Source organism: Phodopus roborovskii, unplaced genomic scaffold, assembly GCF_943737965.1.
Source record: "Phodopus roborovskii unplaced genomic scaffold, PHOROB, whole genome shotgun sequence".
Classification (NCBI taxonomy): Eukaryota; Metazoa; Chordata; class Mammalia; order Rodentia; family Cricetidae; genus Phodopus; species Phodopus roborovskii.
The window spans coordinates 8,912,348-8,932,552 of record NW_026126578.1 but is presented as its reverse complement, the minus strand read 5'-3'; the positions used below and the strand labels follow the sequence as shown (position 1 = coordinate 8,932,552).

General features: G+C 40.8%; 1 protein-coding gene and 1 pseudogene across 1 annotated transcript; one reads left to right on the top strand and one right to left on the bottom strand.

The window, feature by feature from the left end:
• Positions 1 to 2,148: 2,148 nt before the first annotated feature.
• On the top strand, positions 2,149 to 3,081 carry LOC127236207 (olfactory receptor 6M1). The gene has a single exon (XM_051203739.1). The coding sequence runs from the start codon at positions 2,149 to 2,151 to the stop codon at positions 3,079 to 3,081; it is 933 nt and encodes a 310-aa protein (XP_051059696.1).
• A 7,262-nt stretch (positions 3,082 to 10,343) lies between these two features.
• Positions 10,344 to 12,294, bottom strand: LOC127236100 (Y-box-binding protein 1-like; annotated as a pseudogene).
• Positions 12,295 to 20,205: the final 7,911 nt, after the last annotated feature.

Sequence of the window (20,205 nt, the reverse complement as noted above, 5' to 3'; positions counted from 1 at the left end):
TTCTTCTCTCCTAGTGGGCTTTCCCTGGACCTCCTTTCATGGGCTGCTGCCAAACTAGATAGGTACCTTGAAACTGATTGCATGGTGTGTAATAGCATCTGGCCTTGCCAGTGAATTTGTGTTAGTGCCCATACGCCTTTGGGCGTGCCAGGAGATACATGACCTTCCATGTATCTTTATGGAGAAATAAGGATTACATTTCCCTATTTAAGGAGGCTGGGCCAGCAAAGAAAGTACTCGGCTGATAAAAAAAAAAAAGAAAGAAAGAAACTGCAGTGACTGGTACCCATATATACCCATATAAGCATGTGCAGAAGAAATATTAACCTTACATATGTTAATTTCCACTCCAATTGTTTATCAGGTTAAAATATAATGGAAATGATATTCACACGCATAGGTGAACAGATGAAGGTAAAATCCACTCTCTTTTGCACACCTTCCTTCTCCATAAGTCTGACAAAAACAAGAGACAGAGACGAGTTCCTTATGATCATGTGTTTGCATTTAGTACATTGCTTTGGCCTCGGTATACATATCACATGTAGAAAATGAAGTCTGGACTTTGGCTTTTGCAAGTTGAGATCTGAGAAATCCTTAGTGAATTAGAGGAAAATGTCTCAGCAGAGGACAGTATGCACTTCCTGTCACCCAGACAGGAAACATTGTTCCACCAAGAACTCTTGTTCTCAAAAGTGACCAATTAGACGTCTCTAGGGGGCCCAACTGTTCAAAAATTTTTTTTTCTTATTCCTTCCACTCATAACAAGCTCTGAGAGCACCCTATTCCCTGGCTGGGGACATCATGCTAGTGACCAAATTCTTGTGGGGAAATCATCAAAGACATATTAGACCTGTGTTTTGCAAGATTTTCATTCTTGATAAAACTGAACACAAACAATTCTGTGATTAGTTATGTGGATTACAAAGGAGAAAATCACGTAGCAGGAAGGTCAGTTGCACACCCAAGAGATGAACAGTGTGCCATAATATTCCTTAGGCTACTCCTCGGGTCCTGAAGCATGAAGGAGAGTGAAGTAATCAGTATATTCAGGTCTTGGCCATGGCAGTGTGGGACACACGCATATTACACCCTGCTGCCAGCAACTTGGCACTCAGATGAGATGGAAGAGAAATTGACAAAGTTGGGGACCACTGCTATGAGTGAAGGTTAATGCTTTGAAGACCTCCACCAACATCTTCATCTGTGCCAGAAGTGCCAGGTTAAGTCTTTGATCTACCCTGTAACAGTAGTGCCCGGTCATCTCAATGTCCTTCTGTTAGGTGGTTGTGTGTGCTGAGACATATCTGGTCTAAGAACTATAGTGTCCTTAGGACCACCCTATGCCATTACTATCACTGGATGAGAAAGTGGGGTCAATAGAGTGTACCTATCACATATATTGGAGAGATTGTCAGTTGGACATTTTTGTGGGGAAAAATTTTCGTTCTTGGTGTAAGTGAACACAAACAATTCCGCACTCAGTTATGTGGGATTACAAAGGAGAAAGATCAGGTATAAAAGTCTCTTATAAAGAATATCATTTCTGGTATTTGTCTCCAAGCCTAATGACATGAATTTGATCTCCAGGACCCATAAGGTGCAAGAAGAAACTGACTTCTGCAAACTGTCTTCTTACCTCCACACACATGTCCCCCACATGTACAGTTATTCTAACAATAAATACAAATGTAATACATTAAAAGACTTTGTCATAATATTGAGAAACAGCAGGAGTTTTGGAATCCAGTAGGAGTTCAGTCTTTAACTGGTATATGAGCCAACCTCTCTGAGACTCTGAAAATTTTGATCTCTCCTCCTGGTGAAACAGGGTTGATAAAAACCTAATGCTTATGATGCTGTGGGGACAGAGAGGAATACTGACTTCAGGTGGTTGGTATAGTAGCGTAAGCGGTGATGGTGACAGTTAAAGGTGACTGTGATGGCTGACCCCAAGAATAATATGCCAATAATTATATTATAGCTTAATTTAGGAACATATGGGTTTATGTCAAAAGGAAAGAGAGTAACATGTTTCCTCATATTTAATCTTCATTACACTTTGAACAGGCTGCTGAATGACCCATTTGTGGGCACCGTGAGAACATCTCTGCTCTCTGTGATCTCTTTACCATAAGACAGTAGAAATGGTGAATGTGACAACTGTCCAGGAATTTACCCTGGAGGGATTTCCTGCTGTCCAGCACCTGGGGAGGCTGCTCTTCTCGGTGCACCTGCTGGCATACCTGGCCTCCATCACAGGAAATGTAGTCATTGTCTCCGTCATCTGTACCAGTACCCATCTGAAAACCCCCATGTACTTTTTCCTTGGTATTTTCTCCTTCTTTGAGTGTTGTTTTACCAGTGCTGTTATTCCTAAGTTGTTGGCTATATTTCTTTTAGGGAAACAAACAATTTCCTTTGTTGCCTGTTTCATACAAGCCTTTATCTTTGTATTCATTGGGGCATTTGGTTTTCTTCTCATAGCTGTGATGTCAGTGGACAGGTGTGTGGCTATTTGCAAGCCTCTGCATTATCCCACCATAATGAACCTGAGGACCTGCACCCTCCTAGTCATAGCCTGCCTTACTATGACCTTCGCCCTTATCACTTGCATAATAGGGAAAGTATCACGGTTATCCTTCTGTGGCCCCCATGTCATCCCACACTTCTTCTGTGACATTGGTCCTCTGATCCATCTCTCCTGCTCAGACACCAGATCTGCTGAAACTCTGACTTTTGGCCTTGCTTTTGTTATCATTCTCTCATCCCTCGTTATAACCACCATTGCATACAGCAGCATAGTAGTCACAATTGTACGTCTCCCATCAGCCAAGGAGAGACAGAAAGCTTTCTCCACCTGCTCATCCCATCTCATCGTCCTCTCTCTAATGTATGGTAGCTGTGTATTTATATATGTGAAACCAAAGCAAACAAGTAGGCTAGAATCCAACAGAGAGGCTGCTCTTGTGAACACAGTGGTGACACCGCTTCTGAACCCTGTCATCTACACCCTGCGCAACAAGCAGGTCCACCAAGCTCTGAGGGAAACTGTGAGCAAAATAAAAATATCAAGATAAGAAAACACCATGTGTTCTTGGGGTGGAAATCATCAAAAAATTTTCTGCAATTTAACAAGTGCACAAGCCTTAGCATTTTAGAACACAGAATTCACATGCCTTCCATGTGAATATATCCATAAGATGCCCATGTTTGTCAACTCATGGTACATTTTAATGCACCATGTGCCTAATCCATTCTCTTTATTACACATATGTCTGGTAATAGATTTTTTTGTTTGTTCAATTTTCAAGGCATGGTCTCCCTGTGTAATCCTAGCTGTCCTGGAACTCACTCTGTAGACTAAGTTGGCCTCAAATTCACAGAAATCCACCTGCCTCTAACTCCTGAGTACTGGGATTAAAGATGTGCGCCATCACTGCCCAGCCAGGCAATAGACTTTGACTGCAAAATCTACTGAACTTTTTCATTCAAGTGATAGGTACTGTGTGCTTGAAATATCTGAAGTATATTGAACTATATCATTTAAATTGTGCGGTCTTCATGAATTAGTATAGTTTAGCAGAAATAATAGTTATTTACCAATGATGGTAAAATAACTAAAACAATTAGTGATTTTATTTGAATTGAAGCTTTGAAAATATTAGTGGAAATCACCTATGCTTAGCCCATATTCCCTGTGTAACTAGTTGGAGGGAATGTGGTCACAGAATCCTTCACCTTGTAAAATAGATGTCATAGTGTGTGTCATCTCCATGTCTCTTCTCTTAACTTGGCTCAACTGTATATGAATGACTCATTCCAATGCTAAAGTGAAATACACCATTGGGGTGGTCTCAGTTCATTCTTCAAAATGTGAAACTGGCTACTGCCTCCCAAGTGCTGGGATTAAAAGCATGCACCACCACACCTAGCTTCCTTCCTTCCTTCCTTTCTTTCTTTTTTTTTCTTTCTTTCTTTGTAATTTCTATTCTGATCTGTTACTAAGAAAAATGTACATAAGCTGGTTGAGAGAGGTCATACTTAATATTCATTAGCAGGAGTTTCTTCAGATTCAAGGGTAGTTGTTTATCTGCTTGGAGTTATTAGTCAAAATAATTTAAACCAATTAGAGATTGTGTTTCCTGGTAGAATTGTGCTTTCAATTACAGTTACCTTCTAATTAATTACCTACTTTAAAGCCTGTTGCTCAGATTTTTACTTTGCATGCAGTTGGTCCAATTGTCCAGGATATAGTAAGTCTGTCTTATCTTTAGAAGAAATACCTCTGAAAAGGTTATGATTTATTATTGTGTGTTTTGAAATCAGCTCTCACTATGTGGTAGGTTTGGACTTTCATGTGCCTTATGCTTTAGACACCTGAGTCCAGTGATAGCCGAAATGGGGCACCTTGCCCAGATCTTTCCTTTTAGCTGAACGAAATGATTATACAACCACAAATAACATTTTATGAAATTACTTTAGGCTCATGATTGGCCTTGAAAATCACAATTCACACTTCACCCAAACTCACAGGCACAGCCCAAATTACAAACTCCAGCTGCACAGTTCCTGCTCTAGCTTGGTCTTGTGGGTCCCCTCAAAATTAAGCCTGCCCACACCATGTTCATGCTTCCAGACCTATCTCTGAACACACAAAACCCGTACTGCTTTGCCTGGTGGGTCCTCTTGGAACCAAGTCTGCCCCTGCCATCTCCACAATCCTAGGCCCACCTCTACAAATTCAGCTCACACACCAGTTCTGCCAGATGACCTCTCCTGATCCTAAACTATGCATCTTACATCTCCATAACAGCAGCCTAGACCCAATCTAGCAGCTTCTATAGTAATTGAACATGGCCTAAATCCAGTCATGTGGCTCCTGTCCAACCTGAGGTAGTCTAGATTTTTACCTCAGACACATGTCCAATGAAATAAGTTCACATGCCCAGGTCACATCACAAACACATACACACACACACACACACACACACACACACACACAAATGATAGGACAAGACAGTGTGTCCCACCTCAAACCCACCACCTCTATCAGAATGCTCTCTAATAAGAATGTCCTAGATGAGCCCTATGGCAGAGTTTAAAAGAACAATTATAAATCCATCAAAGAATTCAAGGGCTTTAACGAAGACACACAAAAATCAGTGCAACCACATTAGAGAGACTAAACAATAAATGTCAGAGTGATTCACAAGGAATCATTACTATGCTGCTAGATGAGATGATGAAGACAATACAGGATTCAGAAGTTGAACTCAGTAAAGAGATTAAAATATTGAAGGGGATTCAAGCTGAAATTAAGATTGAATTAAAAAAACGTAACAATCCAAATTAAAACCCGTGGGGGAAAGCCCTAGAGATGGGCTGGATAAGCAGGTGATAAAATATCATGACTCAAAAGTAAAACAGAAGAACTGGACAACTCAAGCAAAGAATATGACAAGAATACACAAGAACTGTGTGACACCATGAAAATATCATGTCTTTGAATTATAAACATGGATGAATGCGAAGAATCCCAGGCCAAATCACAGACCGAATTGTCAACATTCCCCAAATAAAGGAAAAACACAGCCATAAAATAAAAGAAGCACACGGAACCAAATAGACCTAAAAAAGAAACTCCTCATTGCATATTGTAATTGAAACATTAAAGATACAAATCCAAGAGAGGCTAATGAAAAATGCCGAGAAAAACTCCAAGCCACATAAATATAAAACCGAATAACAGCTGATTTCTCCATGGAAATTTTAAAATCCAGAAGAGCCTTGAATATACTTTAAGTTCAAAAAGAATCATACATGCCAACATAGATTATTGTATCCAGCAAAACTATCTACCAGTTGAATAAGAAAGAAAGCATTTCCAAGGTACAAACAGGCCAAAAGAATGCATTTTCATCATATCAGCCCTACAGAGAATATTAGAGGCAACACTTCAGACTAAAGAGAGGGATAAGCATAGCCAAGACACTACACAGAGCAAAGAAGTGAAGCCACAATTCCTACAATCATGAAGGGGAGTCAAACAATAATGCAATCATCACATAACCTTCAATAACTTTAAATGTTAATAAACTTAGCTTGCCCATCAAGACACACATTAGCTCAAGAAAGAAAAACCCTTCTTTCTGTTTGTCTACAAAAAACCTCTTATTTTTAATGATAGGCTCCACTTTAAGTTGATAACAAGAAAATGGGATTAATGATAGGATCCACTTTAAGTTGACAGCAAAAAAAAAAAAAAAAAAAAAAAAAAAAGGATCTGGAAGTGAGCATTTGGAGATATTTGGAGATATTCTAGCATCTGTTAAAATAGAGTTCAAAACAAAACTATTCAGAAGAAATAAAGGGCACTTTAATCAAGGAATTAACCAAGAAGACATTGCAATCCTAAACATAGGTGCACGAAACTCTAGTACACTCAATGTCATAAAAAGCACATTATGAGACTTAAAGATACAGATAAAAACCCAGCTCAGTTGCAGTAAGTGTCTTAGTTTGCCTTTTATTGCTATGAAAAGACAACATGACACTCATAAAGAACACATCTAAGTTTAATTAAGATGGTAGTTTACAGTTTCAGAGGTTCAGTCCATTGTCATCGTGACCAGGAACATGGCTGCATACAGGCATACATGGTGATGGCTACATCTTGGCAGAAGGAGCAGGAAGCTGATTGACTCAGTGAGTGGAATATTCTGAGCATAGAAAACCCCAAAGTCTACTCTCCCAGGGACGCCACAAAGAGAGAAAACTACAGGCCAATATTTTTGTTCAGTGTACGTGTAAAAATGCTCAATAAAATACTTGCAAGCTGAATGTAGGCACATATCCAGAACTTTTTGGTAGGTTTTGTACTAAAAATGTAGGGTTGGTTCAACATAAGTTAATAAATATAATAAATTATATAAATGGACAAAAGTCGAAAGATTATTTCAATAGATGCAGAAGAAGCTTTTGACCTGAATCTATCATCTTGCACAAGAAATAAATTGACCAAAGATCTCGATATGAAACACTTGAAATTCCAGAAGAAAATATAGGCAGTGCCCTACATGATACATATGTAAGAAAGGACTCTTTCCTTTTCCCCCAGGAACTAGGATCAACAATTGACAAACGGGGCCTCATAAAACTAAAAGGCATGTGTCCATCTAAAGAAACATCAATTGATTGAAGAGGAATTACACTGGCTGCTGTATTTCCATAGAAAATAAAGTCAGCATGTTGAGATATCTGCATTCTCATATTTTATCCAGCACCAAAATGCACAACCACCATATATCCACCAGGAAAACGAACAAAGAAAATGTGGTATATGTACATAATGGAGTTACAGTCAGGCATTCAGAATGCACTGTGATCTAGATATGGTTGAACCTGGAAAGCACATTAAGTGAAATAATTGAGGAACATAAAGATAAAAATATCACATGACCAAAGCCATAATATGGAATTGAAAATACCACGGTATTAGAGAGCACAAGCATAACTTGTGGTGATTCACGGGAATACTGTATCTGACCCAGGACTCTGGGAACACTGAAGAGGAGGCTGAATGTCAGAGCAGGATGATAGGGTGTGGGCCACTGGGAAACGCTATCCTCTGCACATGGCATGGTTCTTACAGTCGTGAACACACAGCAGCCATGGTCACCTGCACAAGCGAGCCACAAGTCTGACATGAGTGGGAGAGGGTCCTCTCCAGGCCATGCCCACCGCGGAAAGCTGCTGGCAGTTGATAGCTGGCGGAAGTGGGACCATGCTATTCTGAGAGTGCTCTCACTGGTAGCTTTCCCGTGATGGCCCCGCACTCATGCACATTTGGACAACACTAGCTGGACTCAGGTTATGAGAAGGGGGAAGTGGAAAAGGAAAAAGAAAAGAAGGTGAGGAGGAGGACACAAAGTTACAGGGGATGTGTTGGGAGGATGGGGAAAGACAGGGGAGGGAAATATGGAGTGGGTAAGAGTGGGCACATATTTCATGTGCACATGTATAAAATTCTCACAAATAATGAAAAATAACAATATAAAAAAACATAATTTGCAGAAGCTGGAAGTAGCAGGAGGGTGGAGAGAGGCTGACTGACTGGTACAATGCACACAGTAGATAGAATGATGTGACCCAGAGTTCAAGTGGCATAGCAGGATGGCTACAGTCTATGAAAATATATTGGTTTTCCAAAGTAGCTAAAAGTGCATTGTATCAAGCTATGGCAACAATTTCCAATGCTAAGTTTTCTTTAAATGATGTTGGGAGTTGGTGATGTCTGCATCCAGGGAAACTAGGAAAAAATACAGTTTTCAGTCGTGTGGAAGGACAGTGTACTTGTAGATGCCGAAGTCTGCTCAATGAACTTCTACAGAGGGGAGGGAAGAACCTCTATGTATGAGGGCCCAGCTATGAAACGGGTCTCTCTTCCAAGCTGTGCTCATGCCATTGCACAGTCTTTTTGTTATGGTATGTTACCAATTTACATCTAGATATAGGTAAAATATAGCTAAAATTTAGAACTTTGAGTATTTCACAGAAAGAAACAACAACAACAAAAAAAAAACAAATAGCTGAAGTGATGGACATAATAATTACCCTCCATTGATCAACACAAAACATACATGCATCAAAGTATACTACTGTGCCTATGCACATATATGACTATTATATATGAAAAACAAAGGACTCTGGGTAAAATAGCTGACGTTGTTACTGCATTAGCCAGTAAGATAGGAAGTTGTAATAAGAAAAAATAGATCATATCGCAGAGAGAGAAATAGGGGAAGAGGATTGGAAATGCACAAGAAAGTTAAAGGACACCAGGTTATGATGGAAAGCAGATGGTGACATGGATAAGCGATGGGAACATGGCCTCATTAAAGCCTCTGGCAGGCAAGAAGAAACAGAATTTCCTTAAAACGTAAGCTAGATGAAAGATGGGTAATCAAGTCTCAGAACAAACCTGTAAGAGTTGAATCTGCTGTGGCTTTTGATAAGACAGGATTCCTCCGACAGACAGGTTAGTGGTAGAAGAAAAGCCAATTTTATTTGGCTCTGTGATTCAAGTAGCAGTGATCAGGTGCCATCTTGAGAAAGAATCTAGTTAGAGTGTCCTGGGGACCTGAGATCAAGGAACCGGGCTCAGTGTGGCCAGTGTGGCCAGTCACTTTCTCTGGGAAAGGGAAGGCTCATAGATCAAGTCTTGAGGGTGGAAGGGTCAGATGTTGAGACAAAGGGTGCAAACTCCCGCTGGGAAGTTCTTAAGGTCAGTCGCTTCAGCCTCAGCGATCCTGAATAGATCTCATCAAGGGACAAAACCTTGCAGTTTGGTAGCTCTGAGCTGAGACCAATAGCTGGATCAAACCGGAGAACCTAAGAACTATGAAGTTCTACGATGCACTTGATATTTACAGTTGCACCCCTCCAGCATAGTGGCCTCCCTGCAAGTACAAAGACAAGTTAATCACCGCAAAGTCCTGTTTGAGTCCCACACACCCAAGACACTAATTACTCCAGGGGGTGGATCTGTGAGAAAACGCCACATCACAGGCGCAAAGCTAAATGTGGCCAGTAGAGGTCGCTAGTACACAAAGGAGTAAATCTGCCAGTCTGCCTACAGTTTACAGGACATCATGGGCAGGAGCATAGGCACTTACACACACACCCTTATAGGATTCGCACTCTCCTCACACCTAAAGCAGTCTTCAAGTTTTGAGGACACAGCGATTCTCCAAGACCTCATAGTTTTTTGTTTTTTTTTTTTTTAATTTCTCTCCACAGCGAGTCCCACTTTTAAAAAGTACGCGTGTAGCAGGATTTTTACATTATTTTCTAATTTTTTTAATTTTTTTATTCTTCTTCATATGTCCATCTAATTCTTTTTATGGATTAGTTCCACTATTGGTCAATATTCCTTCCTTTTTTTATTATTTAAGACTTTTAGTAACAGTGCTTGCAGTTTGTTGACTTGTTTTAAAATCAAGTTGTAAAGTTTTATTACAAATTAAAAATGAAGTTCTTAAAAATCTCAACTTGACCACATATGAAACAATTTTAAAACCATTAAATGTGTATTGAGAAAAACCAGACCTTTAAAAACAAAAACATGTTTGTCATTACCAAAAAGAGACATCTTTAAGTAAAAATAATAAACACCCCATGCTGCACAGATAATACTGATAGTTCTAGTGTATCCGGCCAACGGGCAAAAAGCAAGGTCTTCAGCTTCAATCTTTGTTCATTTCTTATTGCTAGAATTTCGTTTTCATTTCTTCTTGTTGGATGACCAACCCGGATGATGGTAGAGACGGTAAGCGGACATTTACTCGGCCCTGCCCTGCTCAGCCTCGGAAGCAGACGAATTCACAGCTAGTGGATTAGCTTTTGTCTCTTTGCCATCTTGTGGTTTAGTTCTCTGGGCATCTGTGTCAGTAATTAAAGTTGCAGCAATACTGACGTTGAGGTTGCTGCAGACCCTGGGTCTCATGTCCTTGATTTTCTTTGTCCTCTTCATTGCCATCCTCTCTAGGCTGTCTTTGGCGAGGAGGGCCCCGCGGGATTGTGGTCTGTAACCCCGATACATATTCTGTCTCACTGGTCCTTGCTCTCCTGCACCCTGGTTGTCAGCACCCTCCATCACTTCTCATTGCACGGGAGGGTTGGAATACAGAGTCCACGCCCACACGAAGGTGGGGACCTTAGAGCCAGCTTGTTGGGCTTGGCCTTCAGGAGCGCTTTCTGATCCCTCGTTCTTTTCCCCACTCTCACTATTCTGCTGTTCTGGGAGTTTTGCTGGCAATCGTGTGGAGGAGCCCTACGACGTGGAGAGCGTCTGTAATGGTTACAATCTGCTGCCTATTTACTGCCCTGAACCGGAACTCCACCAGGGGGCCTGTAACTTTTGCTGCCTCCGCACCCTCTACATCAAACCCCACAGTCTCTCCATCTCCTACACTGCGCAGGTACTTCCTGGGGTTCTTCTTTATGGCAGTCTGGTGTACAAATGCGTCTTCCTTGGTGTCATTGCTGTTGATGAAACCGTATTTGCTCCTTACATTGAACCATTTTACTGTTCCCAAAACCTTCCCAAAACTGCCGATGTGAGGCCACTCGGGCCGCCACTACCCGCGCCGCTGACCTTGGAGTGGTGGTGTTTGGGGCCTGCTGTGACCACTGTGGCTCCTCCAGTGTGATGCCCACTGACTAGGAGGTGGGGCTGTCAGGGCTCTCTGGGTTCCTTGGGGTCCACTCTCCGCTCCTGCTCCTGATCGAATTCAATATTCCTTCATTTTCTCAAGTTTTTCTTTCAAGTTTGCTTCCTGTGTTTCTTCGCCCCTATATTTAGTAATGTTTTTATTTTGCTTTACCACCGTTTTTAACTTTTAGCTCTCCCTCTTGCCTTTTAACTTTTTCAGTATTGGGAATTTTTTTTAATCTCTTACTATTTATTCTTTCCTGCCTCGATATTCTTCTCCTTCCCACTTCTTTCATCCGCCTAACCTGCTCCTCACTTACCTTCCTCCTTTCTTACTGGTTCCACGCTTAATCAAAGTTAATAGAACATTTAACTCCGTTCTGCAGTACTATTTGCATTTCTTGTCACTGATGGCATGTTGATGGGTTGTATTGGTTTTAAGTGTATTTCAATATCATGTGTGGATTATTCAATATCATTACGATGTTTATCCAGCCATTTATTTTCTCCTGTTGAGTGGTATTGGGCCTGAGCCTTCAAGGGCACAGAAGACTGCCCCCTCAAAAAGTCAAAGATGCGTATGTCTCAGTGAAGAAATTTATGGAACCTGAGAAAGCAGGCAGCATGTCACATCCCAAAATCCCACCTTCACACCTGCTAAACTCAAAGGCACTGAGAGACATTTTCTGTTATGAACGACAAGGCCTGAAAGAAGATACAAATGTTCAGAAGAATCCAAGCCAGGGCCCAGAGTAGAAAGTCAGAAACACACAGGAAAAAAAAAATCAATGAAATGGTGAGGGATAACTAAGCCTCAATGGGCCTGAGTGACAGCCGGAGCATGAGCGGTCCTGACAGCCCCGCTGGGTCTGCCAGAGGGCCTTATAATAGCAGATGAGAGATGATGTGGGCCTATGGACAGTGACCATGTCACCTCAGCAGATGCCAGCTCAGTAGGTCTCCTCTCCCGGGGCAGGGTTGGGGAGTATATAATGCTCACCCATTCCTGGAAAAATTGAGCTTGTTGTTTTAACTTGTGCCCGATGCCTGTATCATTGGTGCCCGATGCCTGTATCATTGGTGCCCGTGCTGACCCTACTCTCCTCCAACCCCAAGGGACACCTGTTGGGACCCTGCAACAAAATGGAAAAACATTCTGGATAAAATTAACCTGAGTTCACCATGAATTTTGAGATCTTGAAAAGAAAAGCCAAATTGATGTGTCGAAAGTGAAACTTCTGCGAATCAAGTAAACACTGTGGAAAGCATCCCTGAAGACCAAAGGGAATAAAAAGCATCAAGGATGGAGGACAAGATTCATGAAAATTTATGTTTACACATCAATATGGATAAAATAATTAAAGCATTACCAGAACATCCAAGAATGCTGGTTCATGATAAAAATGTGAAACTTATGAATTCACATAGAGAAGAAAGTACTGATACAAATGTTTAAAGCTTGCAGGCGTATTCAACCCATGGCCAGCAGGCTACATGTAACACATATAGACAACACAAAATATGGACTTACTGAAAACAGTGTATGATCATTTGCAATATTTTGAACTCAGTTGTGTGGTTCTTGAGTATGGACTTTTATGTGGCAATGTGGTGTCATGATGTGGGAAAGCTGCACATGCCTAGTATCTGTTCATGGAAAGGAACACTTCAGAATCATAGAAAGAAGGGAACATTCAAACTTAAGAGACATGTAGAAGAAACATTCTGTACCATATAGTGTACATTCCAAAAACACAAAGCAAACAACCCAATATTAACAGCTATGAGTGAAAAATGCCAACTTCCTTATGAAGGCAAAACATCAGATCTCTCTTCATCAATCCAAACAACAGCAGAAATAGAATGCATGTCTTGAACCTGGAAGTAAAAATGTGATTGCTATATCCAAGGGAGCTACATTTAAACAGAGAGAGAGAGAGGAGGATAATTCAAGCCAAGCACAAACCCAAGCTAGAGCAGTTTGTGACCCACAAGCCAGTCCTCTGGATTATGTTGAAAGTGACACTGCAGTAGGTTAGCCTTCTCCTCTCAAAGCCCCCACCCATCCTGGCAGCCCCGTGGCTGCTTGCTAGGGACTATAACCTCCTCCTAACCCCTCTCCCTCCTTTCAGGACTCAATAGTTAACTCAGCATAAACCTCACAAAGGACTCTCCATCCAACACACAAGGCTGGAAGATTCAAACCATTCCTTCCCTTCAAGAATTGTTGGAGCCCTACTAGCTGCCTAGTCGGGACTGTCACACTATGAGGGGAAAAGTATTCTAAAATACTTGACCAAGCTGCTCAAGGAAACTAATTACAGCTGTCAAGCAGAAGATATGAGAAAGAGGTTGCACCTCCTCCCAGTCTACCTCCATCCACTCATGACTGGGCCCCTTGAGGCTTACCAAGAATGCCCATTTCTTCAACACAAACAATTTCAGCCTCTCATGATATCATGATAGCCTGTCTCCTTTCCTTAGTGACTTTCAGCCAGCCCACAGAACAGCTTTCTACCAGGGACCCACAACCATCAAAACTGGCTGGATCGAGGTAAGCTACCTGCATTCTCCTTCCTCTCCCTCAGATCCCACCCATCTCCTAGAAAGAACTACTTTATAGGTAATTCTTAAACATGTTGCCTCTTACTCTCCTGAATCTCTCTTCATATTCACCTCCATCCACAGGACTTGGCCTCTTGGGACAGACTCAGGATCCATATTCCTCCTAATTATCCACCACTGTCCCTTTCAGCCATTCCTTCTAGTGCAATTCTGTTTTTTGTTGTTGCTGTTTGTTTGTTTGGCTTTTGTTTTTGTTGTGTGTGTGTGTGTGTGTGTGTGTGTGTGTGTGTGTGTGTGTGTGTGTGTGATTCTCCCCCAACCCCAGAACTGTTCTCTACCAGAGACTCCAGAGCCACCACATTGGTGAGGAACCAGAGTGGGCAACAGAGAGCAAAGAATGGAATACCCACCCAACAAGCAGACACCAGATATGTACACTAAGAAACACTTGAAGCCGGGTATTGGTGGTGCATGCACTCCCAGCACTCAGGAGGCAGAAGCAGGCAAATCTCTGTGAGTTAGAGACCAGTCTGGTCTACAGAGCTAGCTCCAGGACAGCCTCCAAAGCAGTACAGAGAAACCCTGTCTCAAAAAACCAAAACCAAACAACCAAACAAACAAGCAAAACCACTTGTAACATCCTAACTCCAGATGTATAGATCTCAGCACAAAAACACAAACATAAGCAGCATTTCAAAACATGAAAGTAGAATTTAACAGATTAAAAAGAGTCACAAAAAAATCCAGACTAAAAGAAACATAGAAATGAAAATTACAGTCTAACAGAATGCAAAAACAGGATCCATCCTCCTGCGTCCAAGAAACACACCTCAATATCAAGGATAAACATCACTTTACAATTAAAAGATGGAAAAAGATATCTCAAGCAAGTGGAAATAAGAAGCAAGCCTGTGTAGCTATTTTAATATCTAAAAAGTAGACTTTAAACTACCGCTAATCAGAAAAGGCAGGAAGGGACACTATATTCTCACCAAAACAAAAATCCACCATGAGAACATTGAAGTTGTTAACACCTATGCACCAAACACAGGGGCATCCAAATTCATAAAAGAAACGCTGCTACAGCTTAAATCACATAATGACCCTCATACACACTGGTAGTGGTGTCTTCAAAACTCCCCTCATACCAGTAGACAGGTCATTTAGACAAAAAATAAATGGAGAAACCCTGCAGCTAACTGATATGAACAAAAGTGATATAACATACTTATATAACATCTCCCCCAAACAAGAACAACAAAAAAGCTTCTTCTCAACAGCTTATGGGACTTTCTCTAAAACTGACTACATGCTCAGACACAAAACAAGTCTCAACAAACACAAGAAAATTGAAATAGCATCCTGAATCCTGTCAGACCATTGTGGACTAAAGAGGGCTATCAACAACAGAAATAATGGAAAGCTTACAAACTCATGGAATTTGAACAATTTGCTATTAAATGAAAAACTGGTCAAGACAGAAATTAAGAAAAAATAAGGACATTCTAGAATTGAATGAAAATAAAAACACAACATACCCAAACTTAATGAGGCATAATGAAGGCAATTTTAAGAGTAAAGTTCATAGCACCAACTGTCTACATAAAAAATTATAGATATTTCATACCACACACACACATACACACACACACACACACAATCAATGAAACAAAAAGTTGGTTCTTTGAGAAAAATCAATAAACGCTCAGTTAATTTAACTAAAAGATGGACAGAGAAGAATCAAATTAGTGAAGTTACAGATAAAAAGGACGAAATAACAACATTTCTTCAGATAGAACCAAAGAAATCCAGAGACTAATAAAGAGACTCTCTACAAGACTGCGCTCCATTAAATTGGAAAATCCAAAAGAAATGGATAGTATTGTCAATGCATACAACATACCAACATTAAATCAAGACCAGATAAGCAATTTAAACAGACCCATAGAGAAATAGAAGCAGTAACTAAAAGACTGTCAACCAAAAAGATCTCAGGGCCACATGGTTTTAGCACAGAATTCTACCAGACTCAAAGAAGAGTTAACACCAATATGTCTCAACTTATAACACAAAACAGAAATAGAAGGAACATTGTCCATTTTGTTTTGTGAGGCCACAGTTTCCCTGATACCCAGACCACATAATGACCCAACAAAGAAAGAGAATTACAGATGAATCTCCTTTATGAATTTAGATGTAAACATTCTGAATAAAATACTTAGCAAACGAAATCCAAGAATACATCAAGGAGATCAACCACCATGATCACATAATCTTCATCCCAGAAATGCAGGGATGGTTCAACATACATACCTTGGTAAATGTAATCCACCATATAAACAAACTGAAAGAGAAAAAACACATAATCACCTCATTACATGCAGAAAAGTCCTTTTGGCAAAAATCCAATACCCCTTTATGATAAAAATTCTGGAGAGATTAGGGATAGAAGGGACATACCTTAATATAATAAAGGTGGTTTATAACAAGCCCATAGCAAGTCAAGGTTTTCTGTAGGGAATCTTGGAGTTGGCCTGCTCATGCTGCCCTGAGAAGTATGTGTCATAGGTTTTTCAGATTAGATTCCATGGCTCCTGGGATACTGTGTGGTTTTCAATTCCTTATAAGTGAGGCACTACCTCAGGCAGTGAAGCATTCGGGTAGCTAGCTCTGTGTCCCTCTGTGTTCCCTAGAAGTCAAGGTAGCATATAGAAGCTTCACAGGACAATTAATCATATGTACCCTGTATAGCTTGTAAATGTCATTATATCTTGGCAACTACTAATGTATTGTTCCTGGCAGCCACCATTTACACTGTTTCTGATAAGGAGACAAAAAAGTCTGAGTGCTTGCAATAAACTTGTCTCAGCCTCTCAGTCTTGCTGAGGCCCTTTCATCACAGCCTGGTTAAGAGTCATTCCTCACCAAACATTTTCAGGGAACCTTGACCCAGTAAGTAAGCACTGAGGCTTGCAGTTTTCCACTCTCTCCATATCTTGAAATCTCAGCTAGAGCAATATGACACCTGAAGAGGACCAAGGAGATACAAGTTAGAAAGAAAAATATCAAAGTATCTGTATTTGCAGATAATATGATAGTATGCATAAGTTACCCTAAAAATCCAACCAGAGAACTTCTACAGCTGATCAACACCTTCAGCAAGTGCTGGATACAAAAATCAGTAGCCTTCCTAGACTCAAATGACAAGAAGACTAAGAAAGAAATTAGGGGAACAGCACCTTTCACAATAGCCTCAAATATATAAAAATATCTTGGGGTAACTCTAACCAAGCAGGTGAAAGACTTGTATGATAAAATCTTTAAGACAGTGATAAAATAAATTAGATGGAAAGATCTCCCATGTTCGTGGGTCAGTAGGATTAGTATAGTATAAATGGCCATGCTACCAAAATCAATCTACAAATTCATTGCAACCCCATCAAAATCCCAATACAATTCTTCACAGATCTTGATAAGACATTTTCAGCTTCATATGGAAAATTAAAAGCCCAGGACAGCTAAAACAATCCTGAATAATAAAAGAACTGCTAGAGGTATCGTCATCCCAAATAATACTGCAGTGCTAGTATTGGCACAAAAACAGACAGATAAATAAGCCAGAATACATATGAAAAAGAAAGCATCTTTAACAAATGGTGCTGGTCAAACTGGATAGCTGCAGGGAGAAGAATTCAAATAGAGCCATACTTATCACCCTTCACAAAACTCTACTCCAAATGTATCAAACACTTCAACATAAGCCAGATACACTGAATCGGATAGAAGAGAAAGCCTTGAACTACTGGACCAAACACCATTAGCACAGGCACCAAGAACAACAATTAAAAAATGGGACCTCATGAAACTAAGGAGCTTCTGCAAGACAAAAGGCACCACCATTCAGACAAAGGGGCAGCTTATAGAATTTTTACCAGGTATGCATATAATATGGGACTAATATCCAAAATATGTAAAGAACTCAAAAACTAGATATTAATAAAACAACCAAATTAAAACTAGTACAGATCTAATCAGAATTCTCAAAAAAGTAAACTCAGATAGCTGAGAAGCATTTAAAGAATTGTCCAATAGCCTCAGTAATCATGGAAATGCATATGAAAATTACTTTGAGATTTCATTTTATACCCATCAGAATTGCTAAAAATCAGTAAAAACAAGTGCTGGCAAGGATGGGGAGTAAGAGGAACACTCATCCATTGCTGCTGGAACTGCTAACTTGAAGGGCCACTATGTAATGATGAGAACTGAACTACCTCAAGATCAAGTTAAACCACTCTTGGGCACATACCCAAAGGATGTTTCATCCTACCACAGTGACAGGTGCTCGACCATGATCAATGCTACCTTATTCAGAATAGCAAGAAATAGGAAACAATCTAAATGTCCCTCAACAGATTAATGGATAAAGAAAATGTGGCACAGTCACACAATGGAATATTTACTCGTCCATGAATCATGAAATTCACAGATAAATGGATAGAACTAGAAAAATCATCCAGATGAGGTAAACCAGAACCAGAGAGAGAAAAATATTACATGTATCCATTTACATGTGAATATTAGCTGTTAAGTCAACGATAACCAAGCTACAATACGTAGAACCACAGAGGTTAGGTAGAGTAAGGAACTAGCAGAGTACAGATAGATCTCCCTAAGAAAGGGAAATAGAATAGATATGGATTGATTGGTGGTTGGGGACCAGAACAGAAGGGTGAAGAAGGGGAGGGAAGGGGGTGATTGAAGGAATACAGGGAGAGGCAGCAAAGATGAATGACCTTTTGGGGGGTAGTATAGAAACATAACACAGTAGAAACTTTGGTGTGTATGTGTAATTTATATTACACACACACACACACACACATACATATACATATACATACATACATACATACATATATATATATATATATATATATATATATAATGACAGCATAAATAAAATTACCAAATAATGGGGGATACAGAGCCAAACTGGACATCCTTTATCACCAAGTGAAGCTTCAGTACCAGAAAAGTGTTACAATTAATTGGGTTTTTGGCCAAAGGGGTTCCATGGAAACCCCCAAACAAGCTTTGGTCAAGCCTATATGTAGGTTGCTCTGCACAAACCAACAGCAAGGCCCTGTTGCTGAAGACAACACCTGCACAATTCATAGAGTAGTCAAGCTGGTGTCTACCTGGAACCTTCACCACCACTGGCTAGTGTCCTTGGTAGCAGAAGAAGGTTCCATGTTACCAAAGGAGAAACATAAACACCAACCCAGCTACAAACCCTCCTGTCTACAATGGTGTCCTGCCTACAAGATACACCAGTGCAGTGGTGGCACAAAGATTGTGGGACCAGTATCTGATTAGATTTAAGGCCCACTCCATGAGATGGAATCCATACTGGACACTGCTTGGTGACCGACAGCGTTAGACTAGATAGCCCAGGAAACTAAGGATAAAACCAAATACTACTGTTCTACTAAAGAAACAGGAGCGTAGCAATAAAATGACTTCTAATGACATTCTGCAAAGCTCATAGATCAGTGTCTTGCCCAGCCATTGTAGCACGAATTACAGTTGGTATTAATAATAAAAACTCAGAATCAACTATCAGGGGTAAAAGCTGACAGATCAGAGAAGCAGAGCAGGCACTAGAGAGTTCTTACCTTTACCAGTGCTCAGACCAAAGGGGCCATCCTGTCCTCAGACTGCTTCCTCAGACTGACTGCTGCAGACTGCATCTCCTCAGACTGCAATGAGCTCCTGTCTCTCCTGCCTTATATTCCTCTCTCTGCCCAGCCATATCGCTCCTGTCTCCACCTCCCTAGTGCTGGGATTAAAGGTGTGTGCCACCACTGCCTGACCTCTATGGCTAGCTCAGCGCTCTGATTCTCAGGCAAGCTTTATTTGTTAGATCATAAACAAAATATTACCACAAGCCATCATCAGAGAAGCTTCCTCCTGTAGCAGATGGGATCAGATACAGGGCCTCACAGCCAGACAACATGCAGAGAGTGAGAGACCTTGGAACACTCAACCCTAACTGGGATGTGTCCATCAAATCCCTCTCCTCAGTGCTCAGGGAACCCTGGAGAAGAGGAGGCAGAAATCAGGTAAGAGCCAGAGGGGATGGAGGCTGTAACACGACAAATAAGAGACCCAGAGGAAGATACTGGGGTTCGAGCTTCAAGCTGAAGATCAGAGAAGCAAAGTAGCTGGCCACTAGCTCTTACCTCTTCCTCAGGTCACACCAAAGGGGCGATCCTCAAACTGCTCCCAACTTCACTGCTCCTCAGATTCACCCAGACTGATATGTTCTCCTCAACGTGGCTAAAGATTAATTCTCTCTGACTCTGCTTTTGCTTATATTCCTCTCTCCTCCCAGCCATATCACTCCTGTCTCCTCCTCCCTAGT